The 23,434-nt window shown below is 43.1% G+C and overlaps 1 protein-coding gene across 1 annotated transcript in view; it reads left to right on the top strand.

Moving 5' to 3' along the window:
- Positions 1–6,666, top strand: part of LOC106589513 (C-Jun-amino-terminal kinase-interacting protein 4-like) — a 57,031-nt gene extending 50,365 nt beyond the window's left edge. Inside the window, exons 21-29 of the mRNA XM_045709941.1 lie at positions 1,627–1,795; positions 1,868–1,996; positions 2,080–2,228; positions 2,372–2,520; positions 2,640–2,811; positions 3,035–3,148; positions 3,331–3,504; positions 3,579–3,716; positions 3,991–6,666. Of these exons, the coding sequence (XP_045565897.1) occupies positions 1,627–1,795; positions 1,868–1,996; positions 2,080–2,228; positions 2,372–2,520; positions 2,640–2,811; positions 3,035–3,148; positions 3,331–3,504; positions 3,579–3,716; positions 3,991–4,103 (1,307 nt within the window). The 3' untranslated portion in view covers positions 4,104–6,666. The remainder of the gene's footprint in view (positions 1–1,626; positions 1,796–1,867; positions 1,997–2,079; positions 2,229–2,371; positions 2,521–2,639; positions 2,812–3,034; positions 3,149–3,330; positions 3,505–3,578; positions 3,717–3,990) is intronic.
- The last annotated feature ends 16,768 nt before the right edge of the window (positions 6,667–23,434 follow it).

Below are 23,434 nucleotides of genomic sequence, written 5' to 3'. Positions count from 1 at the left end.
TTTGGAGGAAAAAGGGGGAGGCTTGCAAGCCGAAGAACACCATCCCAACCGTGAAGCACGGGGGTGGCAGCATCATGTTGTGGGGGTGCTTTGCTGCAGGAGGGACTGATGCACTTCACAAAATAGATTGCATCATGAGGTAGGAAAATTATGTGGATATATTGAAGCAACATCTCAAGACATCAGTCAGGAAGTTAAAGCTTGGACGCAAATGGGTCTTCCAAATGGACAATGACCCCAAGCATTCTTCCAAAGTTGTGGCAAAATGGCTTAAGGACAACAAAGTCAAGGTATTGGAGTGGCCATCACAAAGCCCTGACCTCAATCCTATAGAACATTTGTGGGCAGAACTGAAAAAGCGTGTGCGAGCAAGGAGGCCTACAAACCTGACTCAGTTACACCAGCTCTGTCAGGAGGAATGGGCCAGAATTCACCCAACTTATTGTGGGAAGCTTGTGGAAGGCTACCTGAAACGATTGACCCAAGTTAAACTATTTAAAGGCAATGCTACCAAATACTAATTGAGTATGGTAACTTCTGACCCATTGAGAATGTGATGAAAGAAATAAAAGCTGAAATAAATCATTCTCTCTATTGTTCTGACATTTCACATTCTTAAAATAAAGTGGTGATCCTAACTGACCTAAGACAGGGAATTTTTACTTGGATGAAATGTCGGGAATTGTGAAACTGAGTTTAAATGTATTTGGCTAAAGTGTATGTAAACTTCTGACTTCAACTGTACATATGGATGGATGGATGGATTGATGTGGGTTTGTCTTTTTGGTCTCGTGTCCTTCGCTCCAGACACCAAGCCCCAGCCACTCACCACAACAATGAGGAAAGATCGTCTCCCTCTTACAACAAGCAGTCAACTCATATGGAAACACATTGAGACATTATTTTACCGTAATAGAGGAGAACGTAACCTTTAACGATGCCCTTTTATGTCTCAACTCCCAAAATGTAGAACAGAGCAGATCCTACTAAGACAGGGGTATCCATTAAAGTGATAGTGGAAAATGAATGCTCAGTTTCTGTCATGCGCGGCACCATGTATAGCTAGCAGCATATTATCCAGACTGTATGCTAGCTGTCTAGCCTGAGTATTTATAAATGTGCAAAGAGCATAAAAATACGCATTTAAATACGGAATTGGCAACTCGTTCTCGTTCTGAGAAATAAGCATCTTCTTATCCAGGTAGGCCACTGGATTTCAACATCCTAAACTAAGTGAACAGGCCGTGTTGTTCAAACAGTTGGAGACGGACAGGAGGGTGTATTCATAACAGCTCAACTGTTCTACCTTGTTAGCAATGAAATGGATCCATGTAAAGCTAGATTTTAAATATAAAGATTAGCTGGCTACTCACTAGCAGGTGGGCCTGTGCTTGAGAGATTGTTAACGCCTGCTACCAGAAGTTAGTCATTATTAGTGAATGTGCATTTTGCATGGTTCTGGTTAAATGTGTAACAAAAAGGGTGTTTTCATACACCAGATCAGTGATTTATGGCAAAAAAAGCAATAATATTAGCTTCTCCTGTCCTTCCCTAAGTCAAACGTGATTATCTATTGAATACTCTGCTCTTACACCTACAGTATCTCCTTCTCTCCTCTCTGTGTAGACGCCAAGGCAGCAGAGGAGGCTACTGAAGCTACAGAGGCCAGTGCGGGTCCTGCAGGTCCGGAGCATGACTTAAGTCAGAGGGGAGTCTACACTGAACATGTCTTCACTGACCCTCTGGGAGTACAGAGCACTAGTCCTGGGGAGACGCCAGCCAACTACACACAGAGGTATGGGATACAGGGATGCACACACACACACACACACACACACACACACTAACATCCTGTTTCTGTTCTCAGGGAGTCTGATCTGGTAAAGGATGGTGTTAGCTCCAACCCTAACCCAGAGGAACAGGACCTGATGAGAGAAGAAGCCCAGAAGATGAGCAGTGTTTTACCCACCATGTGGCTTGGGGCACAGAACGGATGGTGAGACGCCGTTCGATTTAATCAATCAATCAGATCAGTTTATCAATCTCATATTGATCTCATCAGTCAAATGTGTGTTCCAGTGTGTACGTGCACTCGTCAGTGGCCCAGTGGAGGAAGTGTCTACACTCTATAAAGCTGAAGGACTCTATCCTGGGCATTGTCCATGTGAAGGGTAGAGTGTTGGTGGCTCTGGCTGATGGAACACTGGCTATTTTCCACAGAGGAGTGGGTAAGGCTGATGTGTTTTCATATGTTTTCTTACACGTTTGTGTGACTTTTAATTTGTTTTCTTAGTTTCTTATGTGACTGTGTCCATTTTAAAGGATTCCTACATTGGTGCTTACACACCGCTCTTACTCTCCCTCTCTCCAGATGGTCAGTGGGACCTGACTAACTACCACCTGTTAGACCTGGGCAGACCCCACCACTCTGTCCGCTGTATGACCGTGGTGCACGACAAGGTCTGGTGTGGCTACAGGAACAAGATCTATGTGGTCCAGCCCAAAGCCATGAAGATAGAGGTACGTCTGACCCGTTCATGGACGCACGCACGCACAAGAACCCACACACACACGGACTCATGTCCACAGATTATAGTTGTAACCCTCCTCTCCTTTTCCATCCCTCTCCTCCACTGTAGAAGTCGTTTGATGCCCACCCCCGTAAGGAGAGCCAGGTGAGACAGCTGGCGGGGGAAGGAGATGGTATCTGGGTGTCTATCCGACTGGACTCTACTCTGAGACTGTTCCATTCCCACACACACCAACACCTGCAGGATGTTGACATAGAGCCCTACGTCAGCAAGATGCTGGGTGAGGAACCAAGGCCATTTACACCTGTTGTAGTTATTGTGTGTTCTACGTTCTATGCTTCTAACGCAACTTGATTGTGGTGTTTGTGTCCTTGTTGTTAGCTAGTTTTGACTGATATGGGACAGGGGTTCACAGCATTAGCAAGCCCAAGTGGCATACAGGAAAAACAGACCCATACTTCATTATTCCTCTTTTCTTAATGTGTCATGTTGGTCTCCCTCAGGTACGGGGAAGCTGGGCTTCTCCTTTGTCAGGATCACAGCTCTCACGGTGTCCTGTAACCGTCTTTGGGTCGGCACTGGCAATGGAGTCATCATCTCTATACCTCTCACTGACAGTAAGGGGAAGTAATGTCTCTCTCCCACTCTCCATCCCCCTCTCTATGCCCAATCTCTATTTAATGATGCATCTCTCTCCATCCTTCTCTTTCCCCTCCCAATCTCTATTTAATGAAAAATCTCTCTCCATCCTTCCATCTATCCACCCTCTCTCTATTTAACTATTCATCTCTCTCTCCAGCCAATAAGGTGATGGCAGGGCCAGGTAAACCTGGCGGAGTGATCCGTGTGTATGGTGATGAGAACAGTGACAAGGTGACGGCTGGAACCTTCGTACCCTTCTGCTCCATGGCGCACGCTCAGCTCTGTTTCCATGGTCACCGAGACGCAGTCAAGTTCTTCACCGCTGTCCCAGGTAACTTCACTTCTCTTCCCTCTCTTCTTCTTCTCCTCCTCGTCCTGCCTTTTAACTGATGAAGGTCCCCCCAGGTCAGGTGATCCCGTCAGGTGTAGGCGGAGCAGCGGAGGCGGGGGGAGACAACGGGGCAGAGGAGCACCCTCAAAAGCAGTTGGGCAAGTCTGTTCTGGTGATGAGTGGAGGAGAGGGATACATCGACTTCAGGATGGGTGAGTTGGCATGGACCATCACATCAGACTGACAAGTACAGTCAGTATATGGCAGGGCATGAAAACATTGATATTAGTATGAGTTGAAGTGGCTTAGTGTGTGTGCGCGTCTTTGTGTGCGCGTGTCTTTGTGTGCGCGTGTCTTTGTGTGCGCGTGTCTTTGTGTGTGTGCGTGTCTTTGTGTGCGCGTGTGTTTGTGTGCGCGTGTCTTTGTGTGTGTGCGCGTCTTTGTGTGCGCGTCTTTGTGTGTGTCTTTGTGTGTGTGCGTGTGTAGGTGACGACACTGAAGAGCCACTGGACGAACCCACTCTGAAGCTGCAGCCGTTCCTGGCCAAAGCTGAGAGGAGTCACCTGATCGTCTGGCAGGTCATGGACAGCCAGGACTGAACTTTAACCCCTGACCTCTGACCATGCCACGGTGATGAGGAGCCTATTTAAAGCAGGAACAAGCTGTCCAATCAGATTCACTCTTCTGCATGTTTATTTTTGTTTATTTATTTTCTTCTAATTTTGGTTTTGTATCTTTTTGTTTTTATAAAAAAAAATGTATTAAATGTTTTATTTTACTGATTGTATTGTATTTTAAATCTGATACAAGCCTGTCGCGATTCTATTATTATTATTATTATTATTATTATTACAAGAATGATGATTTTTAGTGAAAACCAAAAAAAATGGTAATTTAATTTTCTTAGATCATATTTTGCACCTGGTTTTCTATTGGAAGCTTAGAGTCCAACCCCTCTGTCCAGATACTGTGTGGTGATTGGAATATTTTTTTTTTTTTACCTTTGATTTAACTAGGCAAGTCAGTTAAGAACACATTTTTATTTTCAATGACGGCCTAGGAACAGTGGGTTAACTGCCTTGTTCAGGGGCAGAATGACAGATTTATACCTTGTCAGCTCGGGGATTCGATCTTGCAACCTTTACGGTTACTAGTCCAACACTCTAACCACTAGGCTACGCTGCCGCCCCATGCAGGGGCAGGGTGTGTCTTTGGCTTTCTCCGCTGTGCTTTCTTTCAGATAGACAGAGAGGAGACAATACTGTATAAGAGACCTGCTCACAGGAGAATAATGATGGTTTATTGGTTATGATGTGTTTTGAAATGCAAAACCAAATCAACCCCATTGATGTCTCACATCGTCCAATATGAAAGAAGGGATTACAGGACAATCCAGAAAGTGAGCCAATCCTGTGTGTCCTGAATGACACAGGTGTGCTCTTCTTGCGTGATAGATTTTATTTTGTGAGAACACGGCTCTTGATTGTATGGAAGACAGTTCATGACTGGGCTTATGCTTAGGCTAACCTAACAGATCTCTGATCAATCATGTCCGTAGCTGCTGGGGCAGAGAATCGCCTTGTTTCAATTCTTTCCAAATGCACCTTTTCTTTCTAGGGGTAATGATTGACAGGATTTAAAGAGGATAGATTAATAATTTATTACCTCACGGAAGGAAGGCAGTGTTGCATTGCAACAGTGTTGGAACAGGGCCTCCGTCTTTAGTTTCTGGGCCGCTGCTCTCCCGCCTTCCCTCCCTCCCTCCCACCAGCTAGAGCTTGCAGACACTTTACGAAAATCAACGGCTGCCTTATGTTTGAAAGTTGAGAAAAAATATATTGAAAACTACATTATGGACTTTAAGTGTGACAGATTTATTTATTCCTATGTGAAAGAATGTTACATGGCCGGTTACCAAATAAAGTAAATGTGTAATGTGTGGCCTTGTAGCAGCATGTTCAGCCCCGTCTCTCTGTAAATACAACAACATTTTGCCAGATAGTCTTTGTTCAAAGGATCATGGTGTATAGAATAGAGATATATTTTTAAGCTGTCATCTCTGCAAATGAACTAAGAGCACTCTCCGAGAGCAGCGATGTTGGTGTATAATAGCCGGCTTCTCTGCTTCTGGAATCTTTTGTACGCTGAGAGTAGATGTTACCCGTAGGCACAGATTTAGGATCAGTTTATCTTCTCTAAATCCCAACATGAACCATTAAGGGGAACAACTCAACACTGACCTTAGATCAGCATCTAGGAACAACTTCTTTCTTCTACCTTTTGTACACTAGAGGGCAGGGTGGCTGTGTTCTCTGACCAGACAGGCTCCTCCCATAGGTTGCTATGATACTGAAGTTTTCAGAGTCTAAGCCTATTTTTATAAACTTTTTGTACATTTTGTCTTTTAGACTCTGGTTGCATCTAAAATGACACATTGATTCCCCATCTAGTACACTATTTTGGCCAGGCTTGTTAAAAGAAGTGCACTAGAAAGGGGCTAAGGTTTCAATTCACATATGCGGCATGTGTCTCTGGTCTGCGCATCAACAGATGCAGCTGGTGTCTGTCCTGAGGGGTGAAAGTGTGTGTTTTTCTCTCCAGGAGAAGACCCCTCATATTGCAGTTTAGCCATTTCAGTATTTATTTCTATGAAAGAGCTTTTGCAGTTCAGAATGTAACTTTGTACAATATGAAATATCACAATATATGTGAGCAACCGACTTGATTCGGTCTTAGGTAGCAAAATTTGAAATAGTGTTTTTTTACATTGGATATTATTTTGACGATGATTGTTATTGAAATGATTGGAATGGTGAATACATGAGTGGTTGAATTAGAGAGAAACTACTGAGCTATGCACTACATCCACAGGGGAAGGTTGAGTGCTCTGGGTAGAAGTTGTCATTGGGCAGAGATCTAGGAACAGCTTATCCTTACAAAATGCTTCATTACGGCTAAGGTGAAATGTGTAAAACAGATCAGCGCCTAAGATCAGCTTCTTCCTTCTCTACCCTGGAGGTTGATGAACAGGTCACAGTCGTGTGTCGTCGTCGCCCCCCCCCCCCCCCAAAAAAATGTTGCTGTGATGCATCACCTTTGTACTGATACAGCGTCTCAGCCTTATTCTTTTAGCGTTCAATTAAACTGACTTTTTTGGGGAAACTCTTGTGTCCTCTCGTTATTTGGCTTTTTCCAACTTATTGAAATCATTCCTAGGTGCTCTTTGACTTTACCAGACATGGATCTTTCCAATACATGAGGTGCGCTTAAAATTAACCTCTTTAAAAGGTAAGAGCATACATCAAATCAAATGTATTTATATAGCCCTTCTTACATCAGCTGATATCTCAAAGTGCTGTACAGAAACCCAGCCTAAAACCCCAAACAGCAAGCAATGCAGGTGTAGAAGCACGGTGGCTAGGAAAAACTCCCTAGAAAGGCCAAAACCTACGAAGAAACCTAGAGAGGAACCAGGCTATGAGAGGTGGCCAGTCCTCTTCTGGCTGTGCGGGGTGGAGATTATAACAGCACATGGCCAAGATGTTCAAATGTTCATAAATGACCAGCATGGTCAAATAATAATAATCATAGTAGTTGTCGAGGGTGCAACAAGTCAGTAACACAAGAGTAAGTGTCAGTTGGCTTTTTCATAACCGATCTTTGAGAGTATCTCTACCTCTCCTGCTGTTGAAAACAGCAGGTCTGGGACAGGTAGCACGTCCGGTGAACAGGTCAGGGTTCCATAGCCGCAGGCAGAACAGTTGGAACTGAAGCAGCAGCACGGCCAGGTGGACTGGGGACAGCAAGGAGTCATCAAGCCAGGTAGTCCTGAGGCATGGTCCTAGGGCTCAGGTCCTCCGAGAGAGAGAAAGGGAGCATATTTAAATTCACACAGGACACCGGAAAAGACAAGAGAAGTACTACAGATGTGACATACTGACACTAGCCCCCTGACACATAAACTACTGCAGCATAAATACTGGAGGCTGAGACAGGAGGGGTCAGGAGAAACTGTGGCCCCATCCGATGAAACCCCCGGCCCATGCCAAACAGGTAGGATATAACCCCACCCACTTTGCCAAAGCACAGCCCCCACACCAGTGGAGGGATATCTCCAACCACCAACTTACCATCCCGAGACAAGGCCGAGTATGGCCCACAAAGATCTCCGCCACGGCACAACCCAGGGGGGGCCAACCCAGACAGGAAGACCACGTCAGTGACTCAACCCACTCAAGTAACGCACCCCTCCCAGGGACGGCATGGAAGAACACCAGTAAGCCAGTGACTCAGCGGTAGAGGCAGAGAATCCCAGTGGAGAGAGGGGAACCGGCCAGGCAGAGACAGCAAGGGCGGTTCGTTGCTCCAGCCTTTCCGTTCACCTTCACGCCCCTGGGCCAGACTACACTTAATCATAGGACCTACTGAAGAGATGGGTCTTCAGTAAAGACTTAAAGGTTGAGACTGAGTCTGCGTCTCTCACATGGGTAGGCAGACTATTCCATAAAAATGGAGATCTATAGGAGAAAGCCCTGCCTCCAGCTGTTTGCTTAGAAATTCTAAGGACAATTAGGAGGCCCGTGTCTTGTGACCGTAGCGCACGGGTAGGTATGTACGGCAGGACCAAATCGGAAATATAGGTAGGAGCAAGCCCATGTAATGCTTTGTAGGTTAGCAGTAAAACCTTGAAATCAGCCCTTAACAGGAAGCCAGTGTAGGGAGGCCAGCACTGGAGTAATATGATAAAAAAAATTGGTTCTAATCAGGATTCTAGCAGCCGTATTTAGCACTAACTGAAGTTTATTTAGTGCTTTATCCGGGTAGCCGGAAAGTAGAGCATTGCAGTAGTCCAACCTAGAAGTAACAAAGGCATGGATAAATTTTTCCGCGTAATTTTTGAACAGGAAGTTTCTGATTTTTGCAATGTTACGTAGATGGAAAAAAGCTGTCCTTGAAACAGTCTTGATATGTTCTTCAAAAGAGAGATCAGGGTCCAGAGTAATGCCGAGGTCCTTCACAGTTTTATTTGAGACGACTGTACAACCATCCAGATTAATTGTCAGATTCAACAGAAGATCTCTTTGTTTCTTGGGACCTAGAACAAGCATCTCTGTTTTGTCCGAGTTTAAAAGTAGAACGTTTGCAGCCATCCACTTCCTTATGTCTGAGACACAGGCTTCTAGCGAGGGCAATTTTGGGGCTTCACCATGTTTCATTGAAATGTACAGCTGTGTGTCATCCGCATAGCAGTGAAATTTAACATTATGTTTTCGAATGACATCCCCAAGAGGTAAAATATATAGTGAAAACAATAGTGGTCCTAAAACGGAACCTTGAGGAACACCGAAATTTACAGTTGATTTGTCAGAGGACAAACCATTCACAGAGACAAACTGATATCTTTCCGACAGATAAGATCTAAACCAGGCCAGGACTTGTCCATGTAGACCAATTTGGGTTTCCAATCTCTCCAAAAGAATGTGGTGATCGATGGTATCAAAAGCAGCACTAAGATCTAGGAGCACGAGGACAGATGCAGAGCCTCGGTCTGACATCATTAAAAGGTCATTTACCACCTTCACAAGTGCGGTCTCAGTGCTATGATGGGGTCTAAAACCAGACTGAAGCGTTTTGTATACATTGTCCATGTTCAGCAGTAGCAAGGACCCTGGAGAATGACTGACCAGAGGTTAACTCTACAGGGAGATGGAGGGTTGGTTTTCTTTTATGGCTGTGGAGCGCTGCCTGGTGAAGGTCAAGGAATACCTCTGGAAACACCCTCTCGTTCTCTCTCTCCCTCTTTATTTCGCTCTCTCTTCTCTCATGCTCTGCCACAGTATCGATTGCTTTAGGATAGGCAGAAACCAATATTTAGCACAACTCTGTCTCATGTTGCCCTGAAATAGTATCTTTCTGCTGTATGTGTGTCTACATTAACTGGATAGATGATAACCTTGCAAGGCCAGACAGAGCGCCTGTAATCAATGAAACACCTTGATTTCAATGCAGTGTTTAAGTATTGACTTTTTACATATAGCATCATACCATAATATCACCCCTGTAGCCTAGCCTAATGCAATAGAAGGGTGGCAGGTAGCCTAGTGGTTAGAGCGTTGGACTAGTAACCAAAAGGTTGCAAGATTGAATTTCTGAGCTGACAAGGTAAAAATCTGTCGTTCTGAGATTATACCCTTTCCATAAAATAGAAAGAGTGATCCCCACAGTGTTATTGGTTGGACCGTAGACAGAGAGGCCTGAACAAGGTAGTTAACCCACTGTTCCTAGGCCGTCATTGAAAATAAGAATTTGTTCTTAACTGACTTGCCTAGTTAAATAAAGGTAAAATAAATAAAAAATAGCACAGGCTCTATCTGAACTTCTGAAAAGAGATCATCCTTCGCTGAAGAAAACACATTCACTTTTCTTCCTTGCCACCAGGTGTCAGTGTTGCCCCACAGTCTGGTGGCGTCTGGATGGGGGCATTGCTAGAAGCCAATAGAAACACCTCTCCCTTTGCTCTAATTGGCTTTTAACTGTTCTATTCATGGATTTAATGTTCCATTCCATCCCAATAATGTGCTAAATCTGCGATGGCACTATAGCCATGTGTGAAATGTGGTGCCTCTATCGCAAAAGCCACAATTGTTTCACTTTGCCGCTAGACAATAAGGATGTCATAACATTTCTGTTAGTGCATATTAGGGTGTGAGGATGGATGGTGACTTTGGACAGGACACATGGAGGGGGTGATAGTAATGGTCACGCATGCCTGGCCTGCTGCCCTGCCCCCCTGGCCCACACATTTACACCACCCATATCAGTAGAACATACACACCTCCCTCTCCCTGCTCCCCTGTGTCTCTAGGGGAGGTTGGCTTGGCCTTGGCCCCATGACGCTTGCAACACCAGGGTTGTGGGTTCGATTCCCACGGGGGACCAGTACGAAAATGAATGTACTCACTACCGTAAGTCGCTCTGGATAAGCGTGTCTGCTAAATGACTAGAATGTCTCGGTACACACCATCACCCGCTGCCCAGGCCTCTCTGTCTACGGTCCAACCAATAACACTGTGGGGATCACTCTTTCTATTTTATGGAAAGGGTATAATCTCAGGTGCCTGAAACAATCCTTCTGCATTGGCTGCAGTGCATGCATGCATGTCTGTGTTGGCAGCCCATATGTTTCATTGCAGGGCCAGATGGGTGCAATGAGGTGAGTGCTGAGTCTGTTGAATGGTGCATTTCTACCACAAGGTATAACTCATTGTCATTATCATACAGAAAATACTCCACATTACCCTCTCATAAACATTACACTGGTCGGAGTAAGAGAAAGACTTGGTTTCTTACCCTATAATATAGGGCCCATATCAATTCATCATTAGCTATGTCCCTCTGCTGAGTGCAGTTTGTGTCTGGGTGTCACAGTCATCATCGGGTCTTTCAGATCATAGGTGTCACTGGACCCAAACACACAGCTGCAGTCTCTCTCTCTTTCTTATTCTCTCCATCTCTCTGTGTTTATCTTCCTCCTCTGTGATGTCTGAGTGTTCCTTCCCCAGCTCTGTCACCAAAGGGGATTTGCTAGTGTGTGTGTGTGTGTGTGTGTGTGTGTGTGTGTGTGTGTGTGTGTGTGTGTGTGTGTGTGTGTGTGTGTGTGTGTGTGTGTGTGTGCGCACGCTGACACAGCACATCAAAGGGCCTGCTAGAGATGGTGTCTGGGAGAATGAGCTTCAGAATGCAGGCTGCTCGCCCTTGGCCTAGACACACGCACACACTCAGACTTAGACATAGTCTGGCAGAGAACAAAACCGATTTTTATAACAGACAATAATAAAATAGATTCAACAACACAGACATTTCAGAATAGAATACACAGGGCATTTTGAAAGGAGAGGTCAGGTGATGGAATCCATTGTCCAAAACATCCTTCCTCTGCCGTAGTGGAGAATCAGCAATTGCTGACCAACTCCTAAATTTGGACCTGAAAATGGATGCCATAGACAGATGAAATTCAGGTTTGGTTTGCCTGCCATTTGCTTCTGCTGGCTTTGTGAAATAGAATACCCTCTCTTCCATACACTCAGATATTTGTGAAAGAGGCTCCTAAAGCCACTCAAAGCTGCACAGTGGTTTGAGATAATGCTAACATCTGAAGTCAGTATCCAATTTCAGCTGTCATGTCCTTATTTCAAGGTCTTTTACGCTGCCCTGCCCTTGAGCAAATAAGTTTAAAACTCTAAAAATAGATGTTTTCCCTGATACAGTAGCTGAGAAGATAGCCACGAGGTTGGAGGTGTAATTTCAGACCCTGTAACTATGCAGAAGGCTGTAACAGTCAAATATGCTGTCTTTGATTAATCACTTCAAAGATGTTCCAAGGGATTTGTAAAAAAGGTATCATGGAAAGAATTTGCTTAGATCTCTAGGTACCACAAGGACCATTGAATGAGACTAGAAGCTAGATACTATTCATAATAGAACTTTAGGTATGTTTGTTTTTGTGTTTTTCATGCGTGCAGCTACTATTTTCAGTAGCATATAACTAGGGGAAATTAGCATGAAAACATAATCTGCATAAATTCAATGATCAGATAAGGAAGCTTGAAGATAAATTGCTTCGATTTCATGTAATTTAATCCATGCAAACAATTACGCTTGAGGAGAAAATGTTCCAGAACAGCTCTTTCAAAAGTTGAGAATAAATGTTCAGAATGCTTTGCCACTTGTGCTGCTGAGTCACAATGACCCAATATATGTATATTTTGGTATTCCTCCATAGTAAACAATAAATAAATAAATAAGATTTTGGTAGCTATATAATTGAATTTATTAATGTCTACATTCGTTTTTGACAAGTATATCCTATTACCACTAAATGCTTACTTTTAAATTATATAATGTGAACTGAACATCAACAAATATATAAAACATATTCCTTAAAGTATTTTTGTAGAGTACCAATGCTACTGCCCCACTAAAACAAATACATACTTAAATACATGTAATTTTGTCATTGAAACATTTTATTGAAATAATGTAATATTCCATTCATTACTATGGAGTACTGCTCCTTCTGAGGAGTACCAATATGGCAGCCGGTGGCTTCAAAGCCTCTCATTGACCATTAGATAGCAAATCTAGGGTTTGCAATGACCTCACGATTACAGAGAAACACACCTCCGTCACTCGGTAGCGTCATGCCGTTGTTATGAACGTTCTCCAGCTGCCCTCTGCCATTGTGGTGCCCAAAAGTCGTGATAACCACAGAGAATGTATGTAGCCTCTTTAATGTTACTTTATTGTGTCACTTTTTATCATTTTTTTAAACTTTCGTTAATTTGATAATTATTTTCTTAACTCTTTCTTGAACTGCACTGTTTGTAAGTAAGGGCTTGTAAGTAAGCATTTCATGGTAAGGTCTACACTTGTTGTATTCGGCGCATGCGACAAAGTTGGATTTGATTTGATTTGAATGATAGAGGCCTCTTGGCAGTTTTAGCATGGGCAGCACCATTGAGGGCTCCCACTATGCTTCTGTCATTTTAAAGTAATCAAAGACGTCAACTGGGTGGGGATTCCTATGGATTGTAGCCTCAGTGGTGATGCCTGTGCTGTCACAGATGCTATAACGGCACTGATATAAAGATGAGTCCTCTATCTCTATGTGATAAACCCAGTCATTCTGTGAAGGCAGGCTAATGACTGTTTCGTCTGATTTACACTATAGTGGACTGGAATAACCATGACATTGCTAAAGTAGGCAAATATTTAGTAAGAAACAACTTTGCCATCATTATCATGTGGTCAAATTTACGTTAGACAAATGGCAATGTTGACATTAGCTAGCAAAGTTAATCAAAAATAGTTAACCATGCTAAATCCAGTGGTCTCCTCTCAATCTTAGCCAGCTAGCTAACGTTATACTGCATCTAATGTCAATCTGGCGACATCAAAATGATGACAAAAGGTTTTTCTTACTAATTATTAGCCTCCTTTTGAAATGTCCAAGCCACTGTGTTGCACTTTTTATGAAATCTTCATCAGTGCTCATTGAGAAGGCATTGAGTAGAATGCTCAGTCCTAAAACTAATGTTCAAAACAATATTGTGAGGAAACATGCAACCCATAGTGAGTTAGAACAACATATTAAGCCTATTAACACAACAAGGTTTACCGAAAGTGAACCAAGACTCCTTGAAACTTTCTTCATGGGATTTCCCCAGACAGTGTTGTGAAAGTTGTTTACTTCCTAAAATGAACCAGTGAGCACAGATAGCGAGGCATTTAGCACACTCATGGTGATATGTAGTAGAATTTCAAACTACGTTTACTGCTGGGGGTAATGGTTCATAACAGAATACAAACCATCCAAAAAATACCATCGAAACCCTAAAAGTAGCCAGATGGTCACCGTTTGATAATGATACCCGTGTGTGAATAAGATGCTTTTGATCAACCAACCACCATCAACCAACAACTGTATATTCAACCACATCGGAGTAGGTAGGCATGGTTAGGAGCAACACTGACAGTGATGGCTGTTTCCGAGTCAAAGGCTGCTAGTCCCTCTAACAGGCCTGAGGTCCTGACCCCCACAAGTAGGCAGAGTAAGGAATAGTGAGGAGTAACTCTCTCTCTCCTGATCAGGTTCTCCCTAAGCCACTTCTGTCTGCTCTTCACCTTTCCCAGAGAGAGAAAGAGTGATGAAGGTAGGAGAGGAGGGGTAGAGGAATCGAAGGAAGGAGGGAGGGAGGTTGTGGAGAGATTGAGGAAGTGATTAGGCCTATAGGAATACAGGGGGCCAGAGAGAAGAGAGTCATTGAAGGATGAGGTTAGAACTGACTATAGGTGCTGCCACATTCCTGCGTTGGTAAGAATCCAGAGGAGTCTTCTGATGCTGCAGAGATCACTGGAGAGAGAGAGAGAGAGAGAGAGAGAGAGAAAGAGAAAAAGAGAGAGATGGAGTGGGAGAAGGGGCTAGAGAAACGTGATCCTGGAGTTTGACCCACTCCTGTTTGACCCACCCACTCCTGAGGAAACCTACTGGACAAATACTTAAAAAGCAAGAGGTTCGTATGAACCTTGCTGTCTGCCTCTCCAACCTAAGTGACAAGGTTGCAATTTAGAAATGCAATCTCCAAGAAATGCAATAAGACACCTCAGGGTTTTTTGGTATATGGCCAATATACCACGGCTAAGGGCTGTAGTCAGGCACTCTGCTTCGCGTCGTGCATAAAAACAGCCCTTAGCCGTGGTATATTGGCCATATGGATTTGCAGCAAGAGGAAAATATTGGCTGCTGTATTAATAGTTGTACTAATGTGCCAGACATTACTGAAAATAGACGCACGCACAAATTTACACACTGTTAGAGTGTTCACTGACCCATCGGCCCAGAGCAGGAGGATTGGGGTCAGTTTAGTGTGTGTGTGTGTGTGTGTGTGTGTGTGTGTGTGTGTGTGTGTGTGTGTGTGTGTGTGTGTGTGTGTGTGTGTGTGTGTGTGTGTGTGTGTGTGTGTGTGTGTGTGTGTGTGTGTGTGTGTGTGTAACAGAGAGAACATCTTAGAAAGAAGATTAGCTACTAGGCTAAGACTGGTCTATATCTGCCATTGATATAGGTGCATGTGTGCGTGTGTGTGTGTGTGTGTGTGTGTGTGTGTGTGTGTGTGTGTGTGTGTGTGTGTGTGTGTGTGTGTGTGTAGCAGATTTATTCTCTGTGTATGCATGTGTGTGTGCCTGTTGCAGCGAGGACATCTTAGAAAGTTAGCCGATTAGCCGTGTTAGACTCTGTGCTAAGACTGGCCTATATATGCCATTGATCCTCAATGGGACCATATGTTCCCATACAGAAAGGGAAGCCTCTACACTAACAAGCTTATGTCACTGTATGTTATGTATGTCTTCCGCTCTCTCTCTCGCTGATCAGACCCATTAACACAACTGATTTATAGCCTCACCAGCCGATATTTACAGAAATACCGGTCTTCATCAGCAACTAGGGTTGCGAAGGGAGTGTATACAGTGAGGGGAAAAGTATTTGATCCCCTGCTGATTTTGTACGTTTGCCCACTGATAAAGAATTGATCAGTCTATAATTTTAATGGTAGGTTTATTTGAACAGTGAGAGACAGAATAACAACAAAAAAATCCAGAAAAACGCATGTCAAAAATGTTATAAAATGATTTGCATTTTAATGAGGGAAATAAGTATTTGACCCCTCTGCAAAACATGACTTAGTACTTGGTGGCAAAACCCTAGTTGGCAATCACAGAGGTCAGACGTTTCTTGTAGTTGGCCACCAGGTTTGCACACATCTCAGGAGGGATTTTGTCCCACTCCTCTTTGCAGATCTTCTCCAAGTCATTAAGGTTTCGAGGCTGACGTTTGGCAACTCGAACCTTCAGCTCCCTCCACAGATTTTCTATGTGATTAAGGTCTGGAAACTGGCTAGGCCACTCCAGGACCTTAATGTGCTTCTTCTTGAGCCACTCCTTTGTTGCCTTGGCCGTGTGTTTTGGGTCATTGTCATGCTGGAATACTCATCCACGACCCATTTTCAATGCCCTGGCTGAGGGAAGGAGGTTCTCACCCAAGATTTGATGGCACATGGCCCAGTCCATCGTCCCTTTGATGCGGGGAAGTTGTCCTGTCCCCTTAGCAGAAAAACACCCCCAAAGAATAATGTTTCCACCTCCATGTTTGACGGTTGGGATGGTGTTCTTGGGGTCATAGGCAGCATTCCTCCTCCTCCAAACACGGCGAGTTGAGTTGATGCCAAAGAGCTCCATTTTGGTCTCATCTGACCACAACACTTTCACCCAGTTGTCCTCTGAATCATTCAGATGTTCATTGGCAAACTTCAGACGGGCATGTATATGTGCTTTCTTGAGCAGGGGGACCTTGCGGGCGCTGCAGGATTTCAGTCCTTCACGGCGTAGTGTGTTACCAATTGTTTTCTTGGTGACTATGGTCCCAGCTACCTTGAGATCATTGACAAGATCCTCCCGTGTAGTTCTGGGCTGATTCCTCACCGTTCTCATGATCATTGCAACTCTACGAGGTGAGATCTTGCATGGAGCCCCAGGCCGAGGGAGATTGACAGTTCTTTTGTGTTTCTTCCATTTGCGAATAATCGCACCAAATGTTGTCACCTTCTCACCAAGCTGCTTGGCGATGGTCTTGTAGCCCATTCCAGCCTTGTGTAGGTCTACAATCTTGTCCCTGACATCCTTGGAGAGCTCTTTGGTCTTGGCCATGGTGAAGAGTTTGTAATCTGATTGATTGATTGCTTCTGTGGACAGGTGTCTTTTATACAGGTAACAAACTGAGATTAGGAGCACTCCCTTTAAGAGTGTGCTCCTAATCCTAGCTCGTTACCTGTATAAAACACATTTGGGAGCCAGAAATCTTTCTGATTCTGATTAGGTACTGTGTGGCTCAATTGGTAGAGCATGGCGTTTGCAACGCCAGGGTTGTAGGTTCAATTCCCACGGGGGACCAGTACAGAAAAAAAATAATTATGAAATGTATGCATTCACTACTCTAAGTCACTCTGGATAAGAGTGTCTGCTAAATGACTAAAATGTAAATGATTGAGAGGGGGTCAAATACTTATTTCCCTCATTAAAATGCAAATCAATTTATAACATTTTTGACATGCGTTTTTCTGGATTTTTGTTGTTGTTATTCTGTCTCTCACTGTTCAAATAAACCTACCATTAAAATTGTAGACTGATCATTTCTTTGTCAGTGGGCAAACGTACAAAATCAGCAGGGGATCAAATACTTTTTTCCCTCACTGTATTACTTGAATCTTTCACATTTTATCAGTAAACTACCAGAATTTTGGTAATTATCAAGGATTTGATGTAATACATCACAATGCATTTTAGTGGCCCTTTTGGGTACTTCTGATGATCACAGGTGTCTGTAATTATCTCTGGCCCTCTGTGTGGCATAATCACATGTAAAATATATGAACTAATAAAATAAGATGATTTAAAAAATAAATAGAATGCCAAAGCTGTAAAACATCTTAAATATAAACCAGAAATTTAGTGAATACTATTGGTGTTTAATATGAATGTTTCAGCAGCATGAAATATCCTTTATATATATTTACATACTTTTATTTATTTTACTGTCAATATGTCTTTTTTGTCAATGTTTTGTCAATCATTGGAAGAGTTGCAGAGTTAATTGAAAAGAATGTCATTGTTAATTAGATATAAGGACACAAGGCAAGACCAAGATGCAGACACGGGAGGCAGGTGGTTTGAGCTCTGATATTTATTATAATCCAAGGAGTAGGAAAAAGGCAAGTCGGGGACAGGCAAGAGTTCAGTTCATAACCAGGTCAGAGTCCAAAACGGTAGAGGGCAGCAGGCAGGTTCGAGGTCAGAGGCAGGCAGAATGGTCAGGCAGGTGGGCTCAGAGTCAGGACAGGCAAGGGTCAGAACCAGGAGGAAGAGAAAACCAGACACTTGGAAAAAACAGGCGCTAAGAGAAAAAACGCTGGTTGACTTGGCAAATAAGATGAACTGGCACAGACAGACAGAAAACACAGGTATAAATACACAGGGGATAATGGCGAAGATGGGCAACACCTGGAGGGGGGTGGAGACAAGCACAAGGACAGGTGAAACAGATCAGGGTGTGACATTAGATGTTTTTTTCATTAATTTGGCTATTTTCTCTTAAACTATCTCTAGAAACGAATGGACAATATGGACACAGATATAACAAATGGTAATTGTATACATTTGTTATATCTGTGTCCATATTGTCCATTAGTGCATTCGGAAAGTATTCAGACCTCTTCCATTTTTTCCACATTTTGTTACATTATCCTTGATGAAAACCTGCTCCAGAGTGCTTAGGACCTCAGACTGGGGTGAAGGTTCACCTTCCAACAGGACAACAACCCTAAGCACACAGCCAAGACAACGCAGGAGTGGCTTCGGGGCAAGTCTCTGAATATCCTTGAGTGGCCCAGTCAGAGCCCGGACTTGAGTCCGATCTAACATATCTGGAGAGACCTGAAAATAGCTGTGCAGCGACGCTCCCCTTCCAACCTGACACAGCTTGAGAGGATCTGCAGAAAATAATGTGAGAAACTCCCCAAATACAGGTGTGCCAAGCTTGTAGCGTCATACCCAAGAAGACTCGAGGCTGTAATCGCTGCCAAAGGTGCTTCAACAAAGTACTGAGTAAAGGGTCTGAATACTTAAGGAGATGTGATATTTCTGTAGTTTTTTTAAATAAATGTGCAAAAAAAGAATAGGATTTCTGGAAAAAACTGGGAATTTATTGAAAGTTTCCAGAATGTTGCAACCCTAGTGACTTCTACCTGCAGATACTGCCATCTCTCCTTCACATTATTTCCCAATTTTAAAAGTAGGACCTGCACCCTCAGATGTTACCGATCACTTTTTCAAACTTGGGTTGCACAACTCAAGACTCCCTAGGCATTAGCTCAAGAAGCTAACACAAGTCAGTCTTCAGATCTCAGACAAGGTTCATGCGAGCGTAGTCTTTTCCTATCATATGGTCCTATCATTATAAAATGTTACAGCCACGGATTGAAGTGAGCGGAGGAACATGGAATCATGTTGAGAGGTCACTGCCCCTGTCACCGCATCCTCCACGGTGTTGTGTGCCTTTCTGCACACTGAGAAATGTTGTCCATACAGGGCACTGTGACACCAGAGTGACACCATGGTTGCACAACAACAAGGGCACTAAGCTGACACACACACACAAACACACACACACACGCATCATGTTCTACCATAGTTCAATCACCCCCACAGTCCAGTCTCATGGAAAAACACAGTTGTAATTAAGATTTGAAATAAATATGTGTTACATTACCTCCTGTTTTTGGCTCTGCACCCTTTGCTCTGATCTTGGAGAGAGAGGAGTGGAGAGGTTCAGGAGAGATCGTGTGCTTGTTTATGACACACAGCTGTTGGGGGGAGTGGTCAGAGGGTGGGGGTTGGGCTGGGTGTTGCACAGTTCGGGACATCTCTCTAAACTTTGCCCTTTGATGGAGGCCCCCACCTGACCCCCCTCACCTTCTCCTACTCCTCTTCTCTTCTCTCCTCCGCTTTCGTCACCTCTTCTCCCCTGCCCCTGCCAATCTCAGCTGCCTCAGGAAAACCTGTAAGCATTTCCCCTCTCAGTGTGTGTGTGTTGCGTGCGTGCGAGTGTGTGTGTGCGTGCCTCTCCCTCATTCTCTGGGTAGATCTGTGACTTAGCTCCCAGTGTGAAGACACCTCATCTGTTTGTGTGTTTGTGTGTGTCTCTGTGTGTGTGTGTGTGTAAGAGGCTCAGCGCATTACCACCCTAGTGATATAGTGGTAGAGCCTCTCTGGCCCTGGTCTAAGGTACTGTTAGGCCAGGATTCAATCAAATTAGTGCTAACACGATAGTCGATAAAAACGCAGAGCTTTTCATTGCTTTTGTTTAGGCTGTGTCAGAGGTATAACTGTGTTAGAGCTGCCAAATCCACAAGCGGCTCCTGGGGCCTCATTAATAAACTGTGCTTACTTACAAATATAGCCCAAAATGTGTAAGCGCCAGTTTTCATGCAAAAGTTAGCATTTATAAAAAATGTACTTGAAGTGAGAATGTGCTCACCTCCCAGCAAACTTCAGACCATGCGGACACACATCTGCTAGTTGCTAGATATTGTATTGCAAGCTGTCAAGTAAGTATTTTGTGCAAATGGGGATGTGATGAAAAGCTTATTCATAAAAAAACGAAAAACATATTAACAAGAAAGAAACGATTTGCCATTAGTGAGAAGAGAGAAAATCTGTGTTTTATTTTTTTAAAATCTAAAACAATTAGACATAGGAATCTTATAATTAGACATAGGTACATTTTATACATTAAATACATTATTTTATTTTTCCTGTTTTACTTTCATAACCATTGCAGAATATATTCCTCACCTTTTCTGGCCATTATGGGTTCATATTCACGAAGGAGCCATACAACAAATTCCATGCGCATCTCTCATTTAATTAGACCTAGTAGCCTAGTAGGCCCAAATAGATAGCCTACAGGCTATGTATTTCAAGTATTGCAATATCATAGGTAACGTGGATTATAATACCAGTATACACTGAGTATACCAAACACTAGGAACACATTCCTAATATTGAGTTGCACCCCACCATTTTGCCCTCAGAACAACCACAATTAATCGGGATCGTGGATTCTACAGGTCAACTTACACACAGCTCTGACATACACACTTACCCCACCAGACATACCACCAGGGGTCTTTTCACAGTCCCCAAATCCAGAATAAATTCAAGAATGCGTACAGTATTATATAGAGCCATTATTGCATTGAACTCACTTCCATCGCAAACGCTCAAATTAACAGCAGACCTGGTTTCAAAAAAGAGATAATGCAACGTCTCACGGCACAACACCTCTCCCTTATTGGACCTACATATTTTGTGTGTATGTACTGATATGTTGACTATATGTGCTGTTTTTAAATGTATGTAGTTCTGTCCTTGAGCTGTTCTTGTAATGTTCTGTATTATGTCATGTCATATGTTTTGTGTGGACCCCAGGAAAAGTAGCTGCTGCTTTAGCAACAGTTAATGGGGATCCTAATCAAATACCAAAAAATACAAGGGTTCAAAAGCGTTCCACAGGGATACTGGCCCGTGTTGACTCCAATGCTTCCCACTGTTGTGTCAAGTTAGCTGGATGTCCTTTGGGTGGTGGACCATTCTTGATACACACGCGAACCTGTTGAGCATAAAAAACCCAGCAGCGGTGCAGTTCTTGACACCGGTGCGCCTGGCACCTACTACCATACCCCGTTCAAAGGCACTTAAATATTTGTCTTTCCCATTCACCATTCACATACACAATCCATCTCTCAATTGTCTCAAGGCTTAAAAATCATTATTTAACCTGTCTCCTCCCCTTCATCTACACTGATTGAAGTGGATTTAACAAGTGACATAAATAAGGGATCATAGCTTTCACATGGTCAGTCTATGTCATGGAAAGAGCAGGTGTCCTTAATGTTTTGTATACTCAGTGTACAGTCGAATTTAACAGCTGATCTTTTACGTTGAAGTAGGTCTATGTATCATGTTTCAATTTGATTTTGTCACTTGCACAAGTAGGCCTACAGTGAAATGCTTTTCTTGCTTGCTCTTTCCCAACAATGCAGTAATGAATATCAGTAGTACTATAATATATATATTTTTTAAGTTGAGTAGAACAAAAACACACAAGAAATATAACTGTAACAACTGTATTGCAATTGCTTTTTTTTGTAGCCTACCCTACAATGTTTCAGAATTCGCAGGCCATTTTCTTGTCGAGTCACAGTAAATATCCCATGCAGCCGCATTACAAGTTCAAACCCTGGAATGTGATGTAATTTACACCTCGATTAGGGTGATATAAAGCACTATTATTTTGTTTATGATAAAACAATTAATTGGTCATAATTTCAATATAGCCTAGACTTTCCTGTTCTGAACTTCTCACCCCAGTGGGATAAAAGGAGGGGTGTTATTTCGTGACAATAACCACAATAGCAGCCGCTCGCAGCCTAAACAAAAGCAATGAAAATCTATGCATTATGTTGGCCAATACGGGTTACTGCTGATCTGATTGAATCCTGGCCTTCAGAGTGGTTGAAGCTTTGCTGTCCTTGGCTTACCTTTCTATGCCCTTTGGTCCACCTGCTGTCCCTCTGAATGACGGACTGTGTGTGTCTGAGTGTGTCTGTGTGTTTCTATATCTCTTACACAACCCTTGGGCAATGTTTTCTTGCCAGAGGATTACGATAACACTACTCTCTCTGCTCCAAGCCCTAACAGCAGTACTTTAATCTTACATCTAGATGTTCCGCTAGCGGAACACCTGCTCCAATATCCAATGATGGGCGTGGCGCGAAATACAAAGTCCTCGAAAATCCGAAAACTTCCATTTTTCAAACATATGACTATTTTACACCATTTTAAAGACAAGACTCTCCTTTATCTAACCACACTGTCCGATTTCAAAAAGGCTTTACAGCGAAAGCAAAACATTAGATTATGTCAGCAGAGTACCCAGACAGAAATAATCAGACACCCATTTTTCAAGCTAGCATATAATGTCACAAAAAACAAAACCACAGCTAAATGCAGCACTAACCTTTGATGATCTTCATCAGATGACACTCCTAGGACATTATGTTATACAATACATGCATGTTTTGTTCAATCAAGTTCATATTTATATCAAAAACCAGCTTTTTACATTAGCATGTGACGTTTAGAACTAGCATTCCCACCGAACACTTCCGGTGAATTTACTAAATTACTCACGATAAACGTTCACAAAAAACATAACAATTATTTTAAGAATTATAGATACAGAACTCCTTTATGCAATCGCGGTGTCTGATTTTAAAATAGCTTTTCGGTGAAAGCACATTTTGCAATATTCTGAGTAGATAGCCCGGCATCACGGGCTAGCTATTTTAACACCCACCAAGTTTGGCCCTCACCAAACTCAGATTTACTATAAGAAAAATTGGATTACCTTTGCTGTTCTTCGTCAGAATGCACTCCCAGGACTTCTACTTCAATAACAAATGTTGGTTTGGTTCCAAATAATCCATAGTTATATCCAAATAGCGGCGTTTTGTTCGTGCGTTCAAGACACTATCCGAAGGGTAAAGAAGGGTGACGCGCCCGGCGCGTTTCGTGACAAACAATTTCAAAATATTCCATTACCGTACTTCGAAGCATGTCAAACGCTGTTTAAAATCAATTTTTATGAGATTTTTCTCGTAAAAAAGCGATAATATTCCGACCGGGAAACCCTGTTTTCGTTCAAAGACGAAAAATAAAAACATGGAGTCTTCTTGCACGCGCCCCCAGTCTCATTGTT

The sequence above is a fragment of the Salmo salar genome, chromosome ssa28, assembly GCF_905237065.1.
Source record: "Salmo salar chromosome ssa28, Ssal_v3.1, whole genome shotgun sequence".
In the NCBI taxonomy this organism is placed as follows: domain Eukaryota; kingdom Metazoa; phylum Chordata; class Actinopteri; order Salmoniformes; family Salmonidae; genus Salmo; species Salmo salar.
Note: the sequence above shows the minus strand (reverse complement) of the source record. Positions and strands in the feature narration are given on the sequence as shown.